We start from the raw sequence: 21,540 nt of genomic DNA on the forward strand, positions 1-21,540 counted from the left end.
AATGACATTATGAGTTGAATGTTGTTGTAAGTAACGTTATAACGTTACCGTAGGCATTAGCTCAGAGGCTGGCATGAGCCCCTTCTCATAGTAGCATATCGTAGTAAGCTAGAGCGATATTGGAAAATCCTATCAATAAATGATGTCTCTACTGGGTTAGTTTAACCGGAAGTAAGGGGGTAAAGGGGAAATTACGCCATTGACAGGCAATCAAATAAAACACAAGCGTTGCCTAGAATAAAAATACATATTTCTATGAGTTTGAACGTAGTTGAAAGCATATGTGATAATGTAAGTACACAACAACAAAATGTATAACAAAGTCATTGTAGATATTTTAATGTGGAAATGTTAAAATTAGAATTTTAAACATTAATAAATTAGAGGTCAAATTGTAAACTAATCGATCATTTGAAACAAAAAATATATTTTCTATGTTTATCCATTTATAAAAAACACTGACTTAATTATAGTTATACATCTGATAGGTACAAATAATACATCATTTTTTGTGTTGCTGAATTTGAGTATTGTCACATGAGCCAGAATTTATATAAAACAACAGCATCAGATGTGGTGCAAATTAAGTATTGAATCATTACATTAGTTACATTTACTGTACATAACATTTTTTACTCACATTTTTCCTCACTGCTTGGTTGAAAAGTGCTAAGATGTATCATGATAATTCACACACATCATGTGTGCGACACAAACACACACACACACAAACACACACACACACACACACACACACACACACACACACACATTTAAATTGGTATCTGAGGTCCATCCAGTCTAGAGACCTGATCAAGCCTGAATTACACCTGGCTGATCTTTGGTTCTTGGACTCTGATGTTCAATGTGGTAAGTGTGCTTTGAATGTCCTCCAGAATCCCTGTGCCTCCGTTGCTGTGGTCAATCGGCTCGAGATGATCGATGACCTGATCATCGTCGAAGCCCCAGGCTGGCCAATCCACGCTCAGCTCATTCGCGAAGATATGGCTGGAAAACACAGAGTGAAAAAGGCTTTGAACTATGTACATGCAAATGTTTTCAACCATTTGTGGTATTGAGCTACTTGAAAATTCTATGATTTTGCAGACATTGAGATTTGAATCATTGGTGAATGTATAGTCTTTTAATGGGTAATCAAGTATGCCTTTATTTCATCTCACACCCCGAAAAAACTATATATATGCATATATTATGATGAATAATGAATCATTAATTTACCCCTTTGAAATAAAAATTTTTAACTTGTCTGTTAGAGATGGAAGGAATAAATAAATACCGGTGTGGGTACCAGATTGACTCGGCTGCCAGATCGACTCGGGGTCCTGTGCTTACAGTTGACGTATCGACACTTGACGTATAGACACAAGCCAATTGACAAAACCCAAAAGGGTTGTATGTAAACGGGGCTCAATCATGGACATAAAAAGAAGGCTCAATCCGTTTTGGTTTTGAGTTCATCGAACGAAGCCCGTTTTTTCGCACAAACAAATCCATTGGAAACACGTCTAAAAGCACTGATGAATGCATATGTAACCCAGTTCCTGTTAGGGACTCTTATTCTGAAGGAGGAGAATGGAAGTGTCTGCGTGTGGGTCGCTGTTTTGACTCTGTGTTGGGAGCGCTGGAAATAAAGTGGATCGCCCCGTTCAGTGAATGGAGTTAACTGATTCTGCTTTCATATATTACCCAAGTATAGGCAACAATAAAACGCTTGGTTACACATACATTTTTGTTTTCACATATGTTAAAGTAATTATCACCTACAAAACTAATCCTATATTGATGAAAGACCCCCCCCCCCCCCCCCCTTCTAACGTTTATTAGCTCATGTTAGCCATCAATCTAAAGCCACAAATATTATCTGATCAATCTTTGTACGTTAGATTATTATTCATAGATTAGAAAACAAAAGGAGATCGTTAATACTTGGGAATAACATGGGAATGAATGAAACGCGCATGCGCATTTAAAAAGACAGCGTTGAGTCGATCTGGTAGCTGAGTCAATCCAGTACCCACACCGGTTCAAAGGCTTTCTTACATGTTAAATATCCAGAATTCTTTATGAAGACATGGGCACAGTGGGCACATTAGGGGGCGGCATGTACCTTTAATGTTTGTAGTGGCCAAAGAAAAAGAAGAAGAAGTAGGAAGTAGATTTCTTTTTCTTCGTGTAGATTGAAAACAAGTAAAATGTAAAAAAATACAAAACAATACGATACAATTTAGAATGTTGGGTCAAATTGGTGTTGAGCAATAAGCCACAAAAGGGCATGGTTTAAGGCATTCCCGAAGCAAGTTTGGAGGTCACTGAGGTCCAGCCTGTACAAACTGTATAAAAAAATATCATTGGTTAAGAAGCCCATAAGGCTGTAGCGTAAGGTCTATCCTGGAGAGAGGGCCATAGGCCCTGGCTGTAGTGTTAGGTGTTGTGGTTATAGTGTCAGTAGAGGAAGGAAGCTTTCATTTGAGGGGCAAAGAGACTCTATACAAAGGCATATTTAAGTATAACTCTAGGGTATAGAAGTTTATGTTTTTTGTCCATAACACTTTCTAAGTCACTAATAACGACCAATTCGATCCAGCTTTCTGTCAGAACGAGCCTGGAGACCGCCCTGATCACATGACCTCACATTATGTTTCTCTACATGGATCAGTTGGATCTCTGGTCGCCCACAGGGATTTCCTGAAATGACGACGTAATCAGGTCCGATCAGGGACTGGGTCGTAGTTGATGACGTAACTGGGCCAATCAGGGACTGTGTCGTAGTTGATGACGTAACTGGGCCAATCATAGACTGGGTCGTAGTTGATGTCGTAACTGGGCCAATCAGGGATTGGGTCATAATTGATGACATAATCAGGCCAATCAGGGACTGGGTCATAGTTGATGATTTTAAGGCCATGGTAACACCATAACAAGTAGATTAAACACATGCATTAATTGCCAAAATAGACTCAATAACAACTATTAAGCAAGATAAAGAGTATGCACCTACAGAGTTGTTGCAATCTTTTGACTGGAATGCTACTCTGATTGGCTGAAGGTCGGTGAAGGCAAGTATTCGGGCCACTGAAATCGAGATGGGCAGCAGGAGGTCAAAACTGATTTGTGTAGTGAAACAGAACGTGCAGTCACGGGATCAGAATAGTATCCATGCTATGTCAGAACATTCAGCAATTTATTTGAACATTTCAACTTTTGTTTTTAAATTGCAACATGAAACCTGCTAATATCTTCTTATTCAATTTGTTGTGTGGGAGAATTGTACTATACCCTTAGCAGGATTATAATCATTATCTGGCCTTGTGCTATATGAATGATAAGTGAGGAAAAACAACCTCTAGTGAGTCTCCTGAAGAGACTTCTTGAAAAGATCATCTGATATTCTGTACTAATATACTAACAAAAACCTTTTTTCACTGGTTTCCTGATCTCTTTCCTTGTTAGAGTTTAAGAGTTGTACTTTCGGCAACAGTTAATGTTTTTCTAGTGACCTAATTGAAAAGTGGATGCAGAAGAGGAAATTATATTATTAACAGGACAAAAATGTTAAGTAGAGTGTAGCTGAACGTACAGCAGTTACAGTAACACACACACACACGCACACGCACACACACACACACACACTCACACACACACACACACACACACACACACACACACACACAAGCACACACACAGTTGAGTTGTGCCTGCATATTGGCGAATCAGTTGCTTGAACTTTACTTGTAATTAACATTTTCCAAGTCTCAGCGCAGACTCTACATAACATTCAAAGCATGGCTAGAATTGGATCGCCATCACCACCAGACTGAAGCATTTTGTTTACTTTTGTGCTTGGGGTCAAGGGTGATGCCCTTTGTTAAGTCTGCTTTTTGCCTAATAAACATTGTTATTTTTTCTGACAATGGTACCATGGGCCATTTGACACTCAGATCTTTGATGAGGTGTCGCCCAATTCTTCTGAAAAGTAATGGTTTCTTTCCTGCTATGGTTATATTATAGACGATACAGGTGAAGAGATTTGAGGAACGACCTGATATGAATATATCTGTGTTGTATGATGCTTCTTGTATTGCTGTTTTTTGAAATGGTGGACTGTCCCCATGTGGTTTAGCAACTGAAACCATGTTTTTTTCATTTCTTATCATATCTGCTTTGCTATAATATGAGGTTTTACTTACTTTGGAAAGACAATGTGTAATTTGTTAACCAGTGAAATTACTGATTCCACAGGGTTAGAGGATAATGGGTTGAACACTGCAGAAGTCACTGTATGCATGTCCAATTCTCATTAGGGGCTGAGCCCCTCTAAAGGTCTGATCATAGGATGTCCCTGATTTTTGAGGATTTTGTCTGGTAGTACAATATCCTTACCACAATACTATCCTGTCCCAAATCTCTGCTTGACATCATCACAATGTATTGCTTCTTGGGCCTGAATGAAGACCCTCAACCTTTTTAAACAAACAGGATAACAAGTTAGGGAATCAACCTCACCTGTACTTCTTGTCTTCTGCATCTCCATCGACAAGTTGTTCCCTCCATCCCTGACTGACTGTGGGCACTCTGTGTCTCATCAGCTCCACCTCCCGGTCCCCATCGCTGGGCGATGGACACAGCAACTCGGAGAGCAATGGAGGAGAAGGTGGCGGGATCCATGTCCTTGTGTCCTGCATGTTCTCATTCCTTCCAGTTTGCCCTCCTTCTCTCCGGACCCTCACTTTGGCACGTTCCAAGAGCCCCTCCACGGGGGACACGTGTGCATGTGGGTGGCGGGTGAAGCGAGGAGATCGCTCCTCCATATATGTCCTCAGCACTGGGCTGGTGGAGGTGGCGTGAAGCTCGTTAATGTCCGGTATGGAGGCACTCCTCTGTGCTCTGACAGAGTTCCTCTCCTCTGGGAGCTCCTGGGGAAGCTCCGGCTCAGAGAAAGTATCAGGCTCTGGAGAGACGCGGTTTTCGTACATGTTCCAGAACATCCCCGGGTGCGTCTTCAGAAAGCCAAGCTTGAGCACCCTGTGGCTGGTGTCGTTGTTTGTGTGTCTCTGGTCAAAGTGTCCTTGGAGTTTCTGACTGGAGTCCGAGTCCGAGTTGGATGAAGAGTTGGTGGGTGGAGTTGTCCACACCATCTCTGATTCTCCTATAACCGTCCCGTGGGCCTGGTATGCATCGACGTGTTGGCTACTATAGGGCCTTCTTCTGCGTAGCCTGGGGGACTTTAACTTTCTGGAGAACCTCCCAACTTCTAGAAAAGCCACATCCGTTGAAAGGCTTTTGCCGGGGTCCGTCCATACCTTATGGTCCACCAGCTGGATATTGTACCCCGTCTTCATTGGCCTTGTTGTCCCGCCAACGGGTAATGATGGAACCTCTTCGATTGAGTTGGGAGAGTTGCTCAGTAGATGGTCTTTTGGAGGGGCGCCCGGTTCAACGGTCGGATAGTCTACCTCTGGGTATTTACCGATGAAGAGATTTTGTCCCTCTTGGGGTTTGCTTCTCAAATTATCTGCTGCAGAGGTCTTGTTGTGATTCCATGTGACCCTTCGCTCTTCTGACCCTAGCAACACTACCTCCACTTCTTCATCTGCCCTTTGCTTCACCTGCTTTTCGATCCACTCAGGAGTCTTTTTGTCCAGCGGTTTACTGGAGGAGATGCTCAATGACTTGCTCTGAGGCTCTGTTGCTTTGAACTGAGGAGTAGGTATTGTGTCACTGTCATTTACAGGTAGATTGGTTGAAGGTTGAATTGCCACCGGTAATGAAGGGGGCGTAAACCATCCGTTTCCGGATTGGATTATAAGAGGTTCCACAGAAGGTTGATGCAGGATGGTGTCGTCCGCTGATTGCTCAACATGTTCGTTGACAGTCTCCATGGTTTCCTCTTTGGCCTCCTCGATGGGCTTGGTGTCAGAGGGATGGATTCTCTGGCTGTCCAACTGTCTGCTGGTTTCAACCTCTTTCAGGGTCTTCAGTGTGGCCTGTGGAAAGAGCACAAGATATATAATGGATCCACAAACACACACATCGACCATGCTGTACAAAACACACAAAAGTATGGTGGTGCTGACCTTTGCCTGATGAATGGTGGAGACCCACTTGGAGCAGCTCACTGCAGTGGCCGTCACAAATATGTAGACGTTCATAGCACAGCCAAGCTCACTGACCTCCACGAGAAGAAATGAGACTGGACAAAGAAGATTGGTCAGGTATCTTATATTAGGCCGCCATTTAATCAACAGTTAATATCAAAGGCATGAAGTTGATTGTTCATTGGTGGGGACACAAGCAAGCAAGAGTTGTACCACTGAGAGTTACATTGTCAGTAACAATTATATGGACAATTCTGCCATCCCTGAATAAATGAAGGGAAATGCCTCCATGATTCCCAGCTGTGAACCCAGCCCTGGCATCACTTACAGCCGTCTTTCAGCGGCACACAGCAGGTCCTGTCCAAAGCCAGGGGAGGGCGCGCCACTTTCAGCCTCTCCACCTTCTTCTGCACTTTGGAAATGAGCAGCACATCCGAGAACAGCAGGGCCACCACCTCTTCCTGCACCAGAGCAGGAACCAATCAGTGCCTTAATGGCTACAGAGAAGAGATGGGCTCTCCCCAGCTCAACTCCAACCCTGGGAGGAAGGGGTGGCGCTCACCTTGCTGTCTTTCCCACCACGCATCTTCAGGTTCTCCTCCAGCAGAAGCTTCCGAACAAACTTGGGACCGACTCCCACCATGGGGAGTGTCAGGTCGAAGTGGCAGAACTCTCGTATATGCTGAAAAGATCTGTCATGGTAAGATATGCATCGCAGAGTCCATAGTGACACACATGTGTATTGAATAAAATCATCTAGAGTTGATGAAACTTGGTTCGCCTTTTCCTTACTTACGCCAATAACATAAGCATCTAACCATAACTGGAAACTTATGAAACCTAAAAGGTTTTACCTTGTCAATTTCCTCATTTATTCCCGGTACTTCATATCCCTCTAGTCTCTGGGCAGAGATGGCAAGGGCATGCTCTTCATCCATACACCTCAGGTAGTCATTGATGGTCTCCAGAAATCCGTTTACACTAGACAACTAGAGAGTAGGGACAATGAAAGATAAATACATAAATGATCCATCAGCGGTCAGAGAGACTTTTGAACTAGATCCATTTACTTTTGTACAGATTTGTGAACTGGATCAGTTTTCTCCTATCCAGACTTTTGAACTGGATCACAGTGTTTCTATACATATATATTTTTGTTGGGCCTTTATGGTCCCGCGGATGAATGTTTAATGAATGAGTGGGAACAACATGAACAACAGCACCACAGGTCCGCCTTTAACCAAGACATATTGTCTAAAGGGCTCCTAGACCGGCAGGTTAAGCCACTGATCCATCGCCACATGCTTCTGTTGGGGAGGTTCTCACCATGTCCCTGATGGTCTGCTGTAGGTCAGGGTCAGGGGTGTTCTTCAGCACGGCCTTGAGCAGCAGGGGGTACTTGGTGATCCTCTGGTGGGGCTTGGCCTGCATGTCCCCCAGACGCATGCGGTTGCACTGAGGATGGGTCTCCACCCACTGCACACACAGGACCAAACAATAGCATTACTATGGCACATTCAGCACATTCAGTAGCAACCTCTTCCACTCTGCTCCACTGTTAATTTTAAATTCTGACAAGGTATAACGAAAGATAATTGTCTTTTCTTATGACCAAAGAGTTAGAAGGAAAAGTGATGAGACATTGATCTAGTGGGTGAGAGGATACTCTCAGTGTCTGAGTCACTAAGAGACTACTTTTAATGTAATGAAGTACTGAGAGATGAGTGGCATATGAAAACAACCCAGAGTGATAACTCATGTCATCCACCTCTGAGTGGTGTTCTGAGCTGTTGTGAGTGGGAGCGTGACCCGTGTAGTTCTAATGAAACAAAGTTGTTCTGTGTTATGAATCATCATTTGTCATTCTCACAAAAATGCGTATGATAAAGGCTGCATGCAAAGATGGAAAATACAGATATTTGTGTGTGTGAGTGAGTGTATTTGTGGGTGCATGTGTGTGTGTGTGTGTGTGTGTGTGTGTGTGCGTGCGTGCGTGCGTGCGTGCGTGCGTGCATGTGTGTGTGCGTGTGTGCGTGCATGCGTGTGTGTGTGTGCATGAATGTACCTTCAGGTAAACAACAAAATGAGGGTTTGTGTCGATTTGCCGCTTGGCAAATTCCAACGTGTTCTCCTGCTCCCAGCAGTACGGTATGTAGCTGGAGAAACGCTCACTGAACTGAGACAAGAAAGGACAGGGAACAAACAAACAAACAAATAAAGAAGGAAAGACATGGAGCAAACAAACAAACAAACAAAGAAGGAAAGAAGAAAAGAAAGAAAGAAGATTAATAATCCTTGCATAATTTAATTATTTAATTAATGATATTTAACATATGGCAACAACAAATATGTTTTTTTTCGTTTTAATGGCCAGACAGAATACTATTACCTGACTTTGACAAACAGAATTCTATTACCTGACTTTGACAGACTGAATGCTATTACCTGACTTTGACACAGTGATTTCTATTACCTGACTTTGACAGACTGAATGCTATTACCTGACTTTGACAGACTGAATGCTATTACCTGACTTTGACAGACTGAATGCTATTACCTGACTTTGCCAGACTGAACGCTATTACCTGACTTTGCCAGACTGAATGCTATTACCTGCAGGCAGCCCGCCTCTAAACTCCTGGGGTCAAAGGGCATCCCTGTCCATCGCACTTCTTGTAACATGGGATAGATCACTTCCTGCCAGAACTGGCGGTGAGCGTTGAGGATTAAAGAGAGGTTGGAGAAGAGCAACCTGGGTGTGATCTGGGACGAGAGAAGGTACAAATGTAAACTTTTTATAATTTTTCCACCTTCGCAATTCTTATTTTTAATTTAAATGATTGTGAAATTGTGCAGATGGTTCCATTCACCCATCTCCGTGTTGAGCAGACATTGTAAGTGGTAACAGTTATTTTGACATACAAATCCCACTGACCTCCAGGAGGAACCCATGCTGTTGCAGGTTGACCAGGGCAGCGATAACCAGCTATAAAACAACAAGCACACATCATTGATCAACATGTCATGTGACAATATCACTGCTACTTTTTTTTACTTTTTTAACATGAGAATGTTTTGGAAGATTTCACAAAACATATCATCAGAGTTTTTCTTAGTAGATAAGCCAGTTTGATCATCTGAATGATTACAATGGGTACAGAAGGCTTCCTCACATCCTTGATGACCGTCAGCTTGTTAATGTAAGTGAGCTCGGTATGAACAAACTCCCACAGCGCCTCCTGCTGGTGTCTCTGGATCTTTGACATGGTCTGCACAAGGGAACACAAGGAAAAGTCGTTAAAGGGCTCCTTCGTTACCACCAGCTGTGAGTATGATCAGCCATTACCAGCCATTTCAAAATCTGCCCTAACCTGTGACTTAATGGCATCATAACCAACCAGATGTATGCTGGATAGGTCAATCAACCGCCTACCCAGTGGACTGTAGCAGCTTACCAGCTGCTACAGGTATAAGGTATAGGCCGATTTGAAATGGCTTGTAGCGGCTTATTAAACTCACACCCGTTGGTGAAACAGGGGCCCTTTAATGAACTACTACTATATTAATTACAACATGCTTAATTATAACATACTCAAAGACCAATAGAAAATACACACACACACACACACAAATAGGAAGGCCTGCAATATCTAGAGAACACTAGAGGATGACATGGGGAGGATGGAATCTAGAGGAGGTACCGAGTGGGACTTCACGATGTCCGTCCAGCTGTTCTCCAGCGTGGTACCCTGGCTGGGCCCCTCCCAGACCCACCTCAGGTCCGCAGGCACACGGTAGGCCTGCAGGGCCTGCTTCAAGGCCTCCACCTGCAGCCTCTCCTGGAGGGGGGAGGACGAGGGAGGAGAGATGGGGAGGTCAGGGTGAGATGGGGGACGATATGACAGCACCTGTTTGGAGTGTTTGTGGTTGATGGCTGGTTTAAGCAGCATCACACGGCCCGAGTCAAGCGGATTGGGAAGTTAGACTGACTTGACTCTTGGGCTGGGTGAGGTATCCTCTCTCTATCACTTCCTGTCCTCGAGCTTATAAAAGATATTTATTAGAACAGATTCCTTCCTTACGTCTGTGTTATTGTGTGTCTGCATGTCTTACGGTCTGCCAGTGTTCAGGTGTGAGCAGGACTCTGTGGGAGCGGTACCTCAGGGTGTGGTTCTTGTGTGTGTGAGCGAGACTGTGTGTAGGGCGGGTACCTCAGGAACGTTGTTCTTGTCAGACACACCCTGGCTGAAGAGGACCTGTTTCAGGGCGGCTCGGGGTTTACTGGCCGCAGATATCCCCTTAACCGTCGCAAAGTTGGTCACGACCTTCTGCTTGGTCCGTCTCTGGAAGACACACACAGAGGGAGTCTGTCCATATAGATATATAGCAACAGAGATGCACAGTATCACTTCACAAAGGTGCTCATCTTTACCCATCTGGGATGAATGAAGTCTGTCTATCTTGAGGTAAAGGGCAACATTAAGCTTGCACAGCCGAGCCTATCCCACAATGCGACTGGTCAGTTTATTTTTAGACATTTTATCAAAAGTGAAAGTGAAATGAAATACATGTCACGTGATTAAGAAGCAGATAGGAGGGGTTAGACATATTGCTGAAGAGATGCTTACAACAGGTGCAGACTGCAAACAGGACATGGTCAGCCTCATGCTACACTATAACAACATTAACCACGGCCCCCCATAGGCAGTGAGCGAAGCCAAGAGGAAATCCTCACGTAGGCCATGGAGTGGAACTTATGCTTGACGTTTGCTGACCCCCTGTGGACAAGGAGGGGATCGGCAGTGGAGAGGATCCCGTCGACGGAGTCCGTCTCGGCAGTGTCCTGATCTTTTTGCCACTCCAGCCCTCCTCCTGCCCACTGGGCTGCCGCTTCGTCCTGGGTTTGGCCGCTACCTTCGCCATTGTTTACATGGGATGCTTTGGAGGACAGACTGCAAACACTCACACACACACACACGCACGCACGCGCACACACACACACACGCACACACACACACACACACACACACACACACACACACACACACACACACACACACACACACAAACAAACACAAAGTTACTGATTAGCTCACGGAAAAAAGACCAAGGTGTAAAAAGGGCTTGGAGCAGAACAAGTTTTTGGCGGAAAGTAAATTCCAGCGGTCATGGAATGTCATTGTGGGAATTCTCAACAGTGAAATACTAAATTACATAGAATTACATGAATATATCGACCATTAAAGCTCTGTTTACAAAGGGCATGTTGAGTGAAGGCAGGTTGAACGGGTTGAAAGGTGAAACAACACCTTTACATTAATTTAAAAACATCAATCCAGACAGGCATTTAGTCAAAAACAGAAACACAATGAAAAGATGAAATCGACAGTAGATGTAGAAACATAAAGCTCTCATCTAGGTCTACAGTACTTTGTCTTTATATTGCTGAGGCCTTTACCATAATGATGACCATAGTGAATGTCACCTGTCACATCAGTGACAGTCCCTGTATAGGAGCATCTAAAATGAGGAACAAATCCTACCGACACCAACAGCGTTCGGCTTAAGCATCGGCAGTAAAATACAAACCATAAAAACACGGTTCAGCTTCACATGCAGTCTCAGACCCACACAGGTGCGTGTGTATGTGAGACAACCAGCGGCTCAACAACATGTTTCCATGGCTTTAAGTTACCGGGAGAATTCAGGTTCCTACACCAACGATTCTCGATTATCAGAGGGAATTATTCTATTATCACTTTTCGTCTAGAAAGCCTCAATAGAGATGGATCAAAACATCCAGAGTCCCGCACCAAGCCGCCGGTTCCCCAGACACACATTTCACGTTTTCAGACCAGGCAGTGACGAACAGAAACAGTAAATGAACAATATATATAAACGCCTATCATCTAAGTATAGCCTATTTCACAATACTTTTTTTTTTTTGATTAGACTTATCTTTATTTACGACTTACCTGAGTTTGGCCGTATCCATTTTGTTTTACGCAGTCATCTTTTGTTTCTGATAGCTGTCTCCTCCTCTGCTTTTCTGTGTGGGTGCCTCCCTCTCCCTCCTCGGTCCCTTCACCTGCACCCTCCTTACAGCCGCGACTGGCTAGACAAGAACAACTGGATCCGAGCCACCGGGAAACAGTGCAGGGCTGGGGAGGCGATGGCACGCTGCCGGGGAGGCGACAGCACGCTGTTGGGCAGACGACGGGTTTTTTATAGAGATGGGATTGATTGTGTTTGATTTCCATTAAGTCACGTTGATTCCCCGAAGGATATAGGAGGGAACCATTTTAGACAGTGTATGTATAAAGAGTCACAGAGCAATTCAAGTCCGCTGTCAAACAGCGCTGATTGATGGTGCAATTATGGACCGAAACAGCGCTCAAAGGAAACACTACATCAAGAACGTTTTCAACACAACAACTAACCCTAACCCTGATCAAAAGATTGAGTTTGGGTTATAATAAAACAATAATGCAATTCTATAATTTAAAAAAATGGATGAAATAGAATAATGAAAAATAAAATGACCCACCTATGACACTTTAACCACATATTACTTTAATAATGAAGCTTAGGACACACACCATTTATCATCAGAATAATATTGTATGGTTTTATTACCCTAACCAAAAATAAGCGCCAAACTGAATCACAACAAAAAAGAATGTCCTGTGTAATCCAAGAAGGGATTGAAATATACATGAGTTCAGTTATAGTCAAAGATTAAACAATTGGTTCTTCCTCATACAAGAGGAGCCTACGAGTCCTACCAATGCCGTGGATCTATTTTAACATGTGACCCATTAAAGAAGCTCCATGACTAGGGTAAAGCAAGCCAGGGTGTGTCCAGATCTTCATTGAGTTAGTCATGAATAATGCTTGCATAATGGGGAAAGGAATGCTTTTAAGGGGAGAGTGGGAGCCAGAGCAAGCGTCATTTGACTGATTAAGGCAGAAATGTATCAGGTTTGTACATGCAGTCACGGAAAGCTGAAAAACTGTATTATCCTAATTTATTAATCCACGTCATTAGGAAAAAATTAAAAAAGACAACTGGGAGACAATGGAGACGTGGGCCTGATGGAACTGTTTATCAAGCTGGCCGGTCCGCTCGTCAGATCTGTGTTTTGAGTTCATCAGCTGCATTCAGTCAGAGTCTTCAGGGGGTAAGGATTGATCTTAATGTTTTCTGCTGGTCCTCAACTGAGCTGAGATCTACAGGTCTGGTGCACTGCCCCATGAAGCTCCCTTGCTCTCCATGGAAAGAAACCCTTCAGTTAAAGTGGACAGTATCCATGTGCTCTCTTTAGTGCCTGCCTTTATGCCCTTTGTTAGTTCTGCTCTTGATTAAAAGGACTAGCATCGGTCAATGTTCTATCAGGTTATTGGTTCACTTAATAAGGTTGACTGTGAGTTATATTCCCCAAAGTAAAGTGATGCATCGTGGCACAAAACAACCTTGATTTTCTTTTGTGTTGCTACTATGAAATACTTATATATATTAACAATGAGTGATATATATATTAACAATATGCTGACGTTAGTGAAACGTGTAAAAACGTACAAACGTGTGGAAACGTACAAAAATATCATCAAAGTCCAAATTCTTGTCCTCCTGGTCCATTGAAACTTGGAACTCACCAATGGAGTCGCAGCTGACTCCACTGTGACTGTGTTAAATTTCAAGCTTATTACGCTATTTGTGGCTGGGTAAGGTGTGCTTGTGTGCAGATGCAAACAACTTTCCAACGTTCACAATACATGTTGTCTATTTGTCTGTGTTTGAGTGTGTGTGTGTGTTTGAGTGTGTGTGTGTGTGTGTGTGTGTGTGTGTGTGTCTGTGTGTGTGTGTGTGTGTGTGTGTGTGCGTGCCCTCTCCGTGGCCCACTCTAAGCTGCTCCCACCAGCCCTCCCACAATGCCGTACTTTGCCTCCAGTTCCTCCACGGCCCCTCCCAGGTGCATGTCACTCAGTCGGTCCAGCAGCTGCTGCATCAGGGGCCGGTGCAGCACCCCGCCTCCCCGGCCCGCCTCCCCGCCCCGGGACCCCCTCTCTGCCCACGCCCGCAGCATCTGGTAGTGGGCCTCCTTGCAGGTGTGGTAGTCGATCTCCGCCCGCTCGATCTCCAGGTCGGTCACGCCCAGGTAGCGCGCCAGCTCCTTCACCCGGTGGGCGGGCACCAGGCCCAGCACGGAGTAGATCAGCCCCGGGACTGGAGGGAGGAGAGGCGGGGGTGGGGAAGAGGAGGTTGGGAGGAGGTGGAGGAGGAGGGAAGGCCCGGCGGGAGCGTGGTGGGGTTCAAGGGGGGCAGGGAAGAGGGAGAAGGAGAGAGAGCGTTAGCACAAAAGGGGCTCTGTGTTGGTGGCACATACCACCGGCTGGATATTGTGCATTCACTCCCTCTATCGCATGCTCAATAGGCTTGGGCACACACACCTGCACACACACATACAAAGGCCAACACACCTGCACACACATGCATAGGCACACACTCTCTCTCTCACACTCTCTCTCTCACACACACACACACATACGAACACACTAACACACACACACACAGACACAGACACAGACACAAACGTGCAACCCTCCCACACACACAGACTGAAACAGTCAACTTAGACGCAACAGCAATAAGAACGCACTGTTGATCTCCAGGGGGACGCAGTCAGGGAGCGTGGTGTGTTCCATCTGCTCCTTCTCCAGCACCAGGATGCAGGAAGGCTTAGCCATGTTGTCCGCCTTGCTCAAGGGATCCTCATTGTGGATCAGGATCTACAGGCCGAGGCAGGGACAGGTGTTCAGAGACAGGCTGCAATCCCCACATATCTCTCATGGGCCGTGGCGCAGGGGGTTTGGGGAACTGTTTTCCCCCCCTGCTTTGTCTAGACTCTGTAGGGAGACAGCCTTTGGTCCCTTTTGTTGTACAACTAGGTCAGCTTGGTTTTGTGTCTTCAAATTCTTTGACAGTACTCAAGGCTGAAGACCCGGTTGCACATCTTGTGTTTATGTTTATTGTAAATAGCTCCTACATTTTTTTGGCAGCTCTTCACCCATCACTCAGTGAACATATTTTTGGCCACCAGCTGCTTCTGAATTATTAATAATATTCAGTTACAATTTGCTCATTTCCTCTGTCTATCATTTCACAAAGGTTTACTCCCCCAGTTTGCGCTGGACAGAGTGGTTGTGCACCATGCATCTGGACGCTGGTATTGCAGAGCACATTTGATGTAAAACCATTTGGGGCTGAGGCCGAAAGTGAGGAGGTTGTCTATGTTCCCCCATTCTTTCTTTTTCAATTTGTGTTGCCCTAAGGGGGGTGCTATGTTGAACAACAACCAATGATTGTCTCTAAGCCGTTATGTCTCTATACTAATGATGATATAAAATGATATACCCCCTATAATGATATAACCTTGTTTACATTATTACTTATCAATTGAAAATTATGTTGTATACATTCTTCTGAACGTAGAGTGAAGTGTACCATGGCTGATTCCTCAGGCACGGCCTCCGGGGGTGTAGCGTTCGACCTTCCCATCTGTGAATTGGTGTGGCGTTTAGTAGTCACGTAGGTGATGAACCCTACCGCCAGCAGTAGAACTACCAGCACACACAGACCAATCATCACTACTTGAGTGACATCCATGTCCTTGGGATTCGCTGCAAAACACAAGGGAGTGCAGGTGGAAGTGAATAGAGGTTTATACACACAATGCACACATTTGAGTTAGATATGCTGTCATGATCCGCCCCTGGTTTTCCCATTCACCTGCCTGCCACCCTGATCACTCCCAATTAACCCAACCACCTTCACCTGTGTTTCCCCTATATCAGTCCTTTCCTCCCAAACATTCCCTGCCAGATTGTCTCTTGTGTTTCACAGTGCTTTCCCGTGATTCGAATCCTGACCTACCACCTATCCTGCCTGCTCTCTGATCCTCGCCTGTCTGACTATCCTGCCTGCTCCTGATCCTCGCCGGTCTGACTATCCTGCCTGCTCCTGATCCCCGCCTGTCTGACTATCCTGCCTGCTCCTGATCCCCGCCTGTCTGACTATTCTGCCGGTTCCTGATCCCCGCCTGTCTGACTATTCTGCCGGTTCCTGATCTCCGCCTGTCCGACTACCCTGCCTGCTCCTGATCCCCGCCTGTCTGACTATCCTGCCTGCCGATCCTGAATCCGAATAAACGATTGACATTGTTCCACGCTCTTCGCCCGTCTGTGCACTTGGGTTCAGCCAAACGCTCACGTTACATATGCATTATTGCCCATTATGTATATACAGTGATTATTATATGTTTATACACACACACACACACACACACACACACACACACAGTTTTGCTTATCACTACTTCAAAGTCATGAGGGTAAAATACTAACTTGTGACAGATAATGGACATTCAGGTTGGCAATCTTCTGTACAGCTGTTAAGGAAAATTAAGGATGTTTAAGATTATGATTAAGATGATGATATGGAAATATATGAACTAAAAATAATTGACGATAAAGGGTCTGTGTACAGAAACAGATGTAAAAAATGTATATTTTGGATTAGGATTTGGATTGTCAACATGGATAATCCCAAATATTAACAAATGTAATGTAAATAATAAAAATATTGTTTTTAGCTTTTAACACAACAGGCCTTAGCAATTTCCTGTTTCCTGGCAGGTGATTGGACAACATCGGAAAGATGAGGCAATTTGCCAAAGGTTTCGGTTCAACTTCCCACCGTCACGACTTCCTCATCAGCATCTTGAAATACACTCATCCCAAACACGATGATACACACTCGTGTCAAGACTGATATGACACACACCCTCTCCCCTCCGCATGTATATACACTCACGTTTTACAAGGAAGACACTTGTTTTTCATTTTGTAGAAGTCCTTCTCACACTTACACACAGTGTTGTTTTCGGAAAAGCCTAGAGACAATAGCGAGTGAAACGCAAATGGAAATAAAATAAGGGAAACAGTACAAAAATTACCAACCAAGATTTCATCATGACAGAAAGGATACGATTTCAATGAAGAATATTTTAAGTACGTGTATAGGCCTATATAGTGGGCTGTGATGCCGTAGCATAGCTAGCTTTCATTCACCAAAGCTTTTCATTTACCGTTAACAGTAAAACTACTATACCAGAAAAAAAGGATGATGCATATTTACTCTCTCTCTGAATAAAATTACATTTTTATTTGGAAAAATGTTAATTACACGGTCAGACTCAATTGTCACGTTCACTCACATTTCTCTGATTGTCGTTCCCTGTGTCCACACTTTGAACACTTGAGACACTGGGAGGTCCTCGAGTCGATGACGTCTTTGTAGTAGCCGTTTTTACAGCGACACTTGGTGTTTTGCCTGGAAGTGCATTTGGTAACCTCTTCTTCTAAGTCTGGAAGGAACGGAATACAGCAGAGGCAGGGAAAGAAGGATGACAGAGAGGATCAGAAAGAGAATGACAGAAAGATAAAGGAGGAAAGAAAGAAGGGAAAAAGGGAAAGAATATACTTTTCAATTAGGAAGGAGGGAAAGTTAGAACATAGAAAGAAATGTAGAAGGGCAAACAGAAAGAAATACAGAAAGTGAACGGGAGAAAGAGAGGGAAAGAGAGAGAAAAAGTTAGAAGGAAAGAGAGAGATGAAAGAATGATGAAAGAGATAGAAGAAAGAAAATGACGGGTGGAAAGAAAGATAAAAGATGGATGTAAGGGCGGAAGAAGGAAAAAAAGGAAGAAAGAAAGAGAGGAAGAAAGAAAGAAAAAAATTGAAAGAAAGAAAAAAGAAAGACAGTCACAAACACAACAAATGAAAAACATACTAACAACATTATGTCAACGGAGAGCAACAACAATCTGAAACTGAAGGGCCGGTTGTGGGACTCACACTGGCAGGTCTGGCAGCTCCTGCAGTTGTCGCTGTAGTTGTCATGTTCGTTGTACTGTCCCTCGGGACATTGGGTACAATTGGTCCTATTGCCCACAGCCTCACAGTCTTTCACCCGTTTAAAGCCTGCAGGACATCAAAACAGTCGGAGCCCCTTCAAGGTTATGTCAAAATAAACCTTTTTCACGCAATAATATGTAAGGGATAATGTGCAGCCAGCTGGTCATTATCACCAAAGTAACTCTGATAGGGCTTTGTAGGACTTAAATCTCCTTATTGCACACGGCTACTTAGGCCAACAATAAATCAATAATGAACCAAAAAAAAAATGTTTATTGTTTACGCTTACAAAAACCAGGTTTGTCAGATCTGATAGTTGAAATAACGTCCATAGCAACGACTTGTTAAGAGCACTGGTCTGCTTTACATAATTGTAGTGCGCTGAATGCCGAGATTGACCAATCAGAATAGAATGCCAAGCGCTACACGTCCAGACCACCAATGAGAAGCACATGGTTTCTAATATAATAATAAACAATATGTAGCAGTCGTAGTAGTACCGATAGTAGTGGGAGGAGAAGGATGCATCCTAGTAACATCTCAGGCATACAAAGGTAGGGCATCAAAACCAATTGTTCTCTGAAACTAAAACCTGAGAACTTAAAACGACTAAGTGAAATATGTGTATAATGTGTGTTTTTGTTATTGTTATTATATTGCCCCCACACTGACAAGTCCCTGCCTTTGCATTATCTGGTTGGACTACTAACTGCATTGCATGGCATTGAATGAAAATAAAACTGGAAATGAATCTAATCTAATGTTATACATTGTGTGCTAGTGTTAGGTTTCCGTGGGTCTACCTGGAGGGCACTTCTGGCAGCAGATCCCATTCTTACTGAGATAGTCCCCATACGGACATTCAGAATGCTTCTCTGGAAGCCCCAAGGCCCCTGACCCTAGGGTGCACTGGGGATAAGCGAGAAGGGAGATGGCACGTTGAGTTAGGACTGATTAGCAGATGCACCTCACAATTATACAATAAAAAATAATAATAAAATACACTTTGTATTGCACACTACAAATAGCTGATGAGACATAAAAATTGCGCTGAAAACAGCGACATCGATTTCGAAGTACAAGGCAATAATTGTAGTTGCTTTACAACGTGTGCAGTATTGTATACACATGATCTTACCAAGAGTAGCAGGGCTCCGCAGATCTCCGTCGATCTCTTCCTTTTTTCTCGAAAAAATCTAAATCCTACCATTCTGTGGCAGTGGGGTTATCATTCAATCCATCTGAAATAGACGCTGTAAAATTTGCAATAAAAAAAGACTTCGATTAATAGCCGTCTTTTAGGTTGGTCATCTTTACTGAATGTCCTTGGACAGTTCAGGCTGAAGGCACACACTGAGACCAGACTACACGTCCTCTGATAACGCATTATTGATGTTGTAGCGGCAGCCTAGGCTATACATTTCATATTAAATTATTAATTTGGGTTGATTTATTGAGTTGTTAGTCTGTTTTCAATTTGAACGAATCTCTGCGTCCGCACGTCCCCGCGGTTGACACGCATTAACGCTTTAATGGACAACTTCAGTTGTCTATCAAAGTTTGAAAGTTTTGAACTTCATCACCGGTCACACCTGACGCTATTCTGAGGTAAACTGGGTCATGTTTCTGTTGTCTCGGTTCACTCAGCGGTACGCCTACCTCACATGGTGACACACACAGGGCTGATATGAGTAGGCTACCTACAACAGGAACCACAAAGTCACGGATTATGAGTTAGCCTACTGTCGACTCGGCCCGGTCCCACACACCGCTTACCTGGACCGTCAAATCAACGATATGTTGGTTATTGCGCATTATCCAATCCATTCATTATCGATTAACTATTAAAGTATTTAATACTTTTAGAGATCCCCTCGAGAAACGCAGCGCAGGCTGACCTAAACTTGATAAGAGGCGGACTCAGCCTACGGGAAATGCTCGGCGCGTCACTGAGATTTAGAGGAAACGGGAGACTGAAGTTAGGCAATACTGTGAACAGACTTAGGGTTTGGAGTAGACTCAGTGTGAGGAGTTAGGAGGAAAAGCGTGACTCCCTGGTGACTCAGTGCAGAGGCTTCTTGTAATGGTAGGCCTAGTCAAGGTTTTTGGGTGGTAGTCTTGGAATTGTGACGTGCACAAACAACATTTTCATTAGCCTGGTACAAGGTGTATTCACTTTTATTTAGGGTTTTACTAGCCTGGGAACTCAAGTTTTATTGCCCTCGCATGTGTCCTGTTCAGACGGGTCTCCAGCGGACATGGCGCGGGTCGGCTCATCACAGCCGTTCATCTAATATAAGGCGTGATTCTGCAGGACTACTTTTGTTTCCTCTTAATATGGCGGATGGAGTATTGCGAACAAATGCTCCCACGTTGCATTTTGATGAAAAGCCCAGTGGTGGGTAGAGTACTGAAAATCTATACTCAAGTCAAGTACAATTACTTCCTTCGAAATCTACTTGAGTAAAAGTAAATATTCCAATTTGAGAACCTACTTGACTAAGAGTAAAAAAGTAGCCTACTTTGTTATAAAGTTACTCAAATTACAAGTTACTTTACATTTTTGTATTGGAGTGCTTGGATCAGTGAAAAAGACATAACGTGTGTGAGTGAGTGAGTGAGTGAGAGAGAAAGAAAGAAAGAGATGCACTCTTAAAACATTACTTCACAAGTTGCTTCATTGTGTGTGTTGTTCATTAAACATACATACAACAATACGTACAACAAAAAATGTAATTTAATTTCAAACAAATTTACACTAAAAACGTAAATTAATTTCAGCTCTGTTCATATGACAAAAGGCAAGAGTTTTGTAGGAACACAACCAATGAAACACTAACAAGGCTGGCTTAGTTAGCTGTCTCCTCGGCTATGGAATCGCAACAATGTTGCAACCTAGGGAGGGCGCGTCGCTTACGTGTACGCTTATATTACAGTCAACGAAGATAATGTCTTCATCAAAATACTAATTTTAATGAAGGCACAATGGAAAATGTAATTGAGTAAAGGGTAGAATTCTAAATCGAATATTTACTCAAGTAAGAGCAAAATCACAGACTTAAAATTTGCGTTACTTGTAACGCGTAACTACCCACCACTGGAAAAGCCCTTATAGGTAAAGAAACATATAGGTAAACTCACATAATAATAGGCTTTATTATTGAATACCTTATTTATAAGCGCCTTGGCCATTAATACGATTATAATTCATATTGATAAACTGCAAATCAGCATCCTCATCAACATCAGCAGAGTAGTAGCAGCAGTAGTAATCATCTATAACAGTTGAAGTTATACAATAGTCTAAATATGAAGTTATACAACTTATCCCCCAGCACACACAAACATTCATGCACAAAAATCGCACAGGCATGCACATACAGACCAAACTGCTTCCCCACACACACGCGCACACACACACACACACACACACACACACACACAAGCA

At 43.6% G+C, this 21,540-nt stretch overlaps 2 protein-coding genes across 5 annotated transcripts; both read right to left on the bottom strand.

The window, feature by feature from the left end:
* Positions 1-323: 323 nt before the first annotated feature.
* On the bottom strand, positions 324-12,374 carry plekhg6 (pleckstrin homology domain containing, family G (with RhoGef domain) member 6). Of its 4 annotated transcripts, XM_079748743.1 has the most exons (16): positions 12,092-12,374; positions 10,852-11,077; positions 10,328-10,459; positions 9,818-9,955; positions 9,290-9,385; positions 9,052-9,102; positions 8,730-8,879; positions 8,182-8,292; positions 7,443-7,592; positions 6,971-7,105; positions 6,679-6,798; positions 6,445-6,577; positions 6,096-6,211; positions 4,525-6,005; positions 3,020-3,093; positions 845-1,008 (listed from the first exon to the last, which is right to left on the bottom strand). In XM_079748743.1, the coding sequence occupies exons 1-16, from the start codon at positions 12,109-12,111 to the stop codon at positions 986-988; spliced, it is 3,156 nt and encodes a 1,051-aa protein (XP_079604869.1). In that variant the 5' UTR covers positions 12,112-12,374; the 3' UTR covers positions 845-985. The 4 variants fall into 4 exon arrangements, with proteins under 4 accessions (XP_079604867.1, XP_079604868.1, XP_079604870.1 ...); XM_079748741.1 differs by lacking the exon at positions 3,020-3,093 and having other exon boundaries at positions 324-1,008; positions 12,092-12,371; XM_079748742.1 differs by lacking the exon at positions 3,020-3,093 and having other exon boundaries at positions 324-1,008; positions 10,852-11,068; positions 12,092-12,370.
* Positions 12,375-12,666: 292 nt separating this feature from the next.
* tnfrsf1a (tumor necrosis factor receptor superfamily, member 1a) lies at positions 12,667-20,006 on the bottom strand. The gene is made up of 10 exons (XM_079741954.1): positions 19,869-20,006; positions 19,231-19,345; positions 18,896-19,001; positions 18,033-18,158; positions 17,393-17,542; positions 16,990-17,068; positions 16,521-16,564; positions 15,622-15,797; positions 14,777-14,906; positions 12,667-14,343 (listed from the first exon to the last, which is right to left on the bottom strand). Exons 2-10 carry the CDS (start codon positions 19,300-19,302, stop codon positions 14,021-14,023), a joined length of 1,206 nt encoding a protein of 401 aa, XP_079598080.1. The 5' UTR covers positions 19,303-19,345; positions 19,869-20,006; the 3' UTR covers positions 12,667-14,020.
* Positions 20,007-21,540: the final 1,534 nt, after the last annotated feature.

The sequence above is a fragment of the Pollachius pollachius genome (assembly GCF_949987615.1).
Source record: "Pollachius pollachius genome assembly, chromosome: 1".
NCBI lineage: Eukaryota > Metazoa > Chordata > Actinopteri > Gadiformes > Gadidae > Pollachius > Pollachius pollachius.

Excerpts from the sequence above, each read along its gene's own strand:
- tnfrsf1a (XM_079741954.1), bottom strand. The coding sequence starts at position 19,302 with ATGGTAGGATTTAGATTTTTTCGAGAAAAAAGGAAGAGATCGACGGAG. Across the intron at positions 17,543-18,032 it reads GAGCTGCCAGACCTGCCAGT|ACTTAGAAGAAGAGGTTACC; the intron begins GTGAGTCCCACA and ends CGTTCCTTCCAG. Across the intron at positions 14,344-14,776 it reads CGTCCCCCTGGAGATCAACA|TCCCGGGGCTGATCTACTCC; the intron begins GTGCGTTCTTAT and ends TCCTCCCTCCAG.
- plekhg6 (XM_079748741.1), bottom strand. The coding sequence starts at position 12,111 with ATGGATACGGCCAAACTCAG. Across the intron at positions 9,956-10,327 it reads ACAAGAACAACGTTCCTGAG|GAGAGGCTGCAGGTGGAGGC; the intron begins GTACCCGCCCTA and ends TCCCCCCTCCAG. Across the intron at positions 6,006-6,095 it reads CCACCATTCATCAGGCAAAG|GCCACACTGAAGACCCTGAA; the intron begins GTCAGCACCACC and ends CTCTTTCCACAG.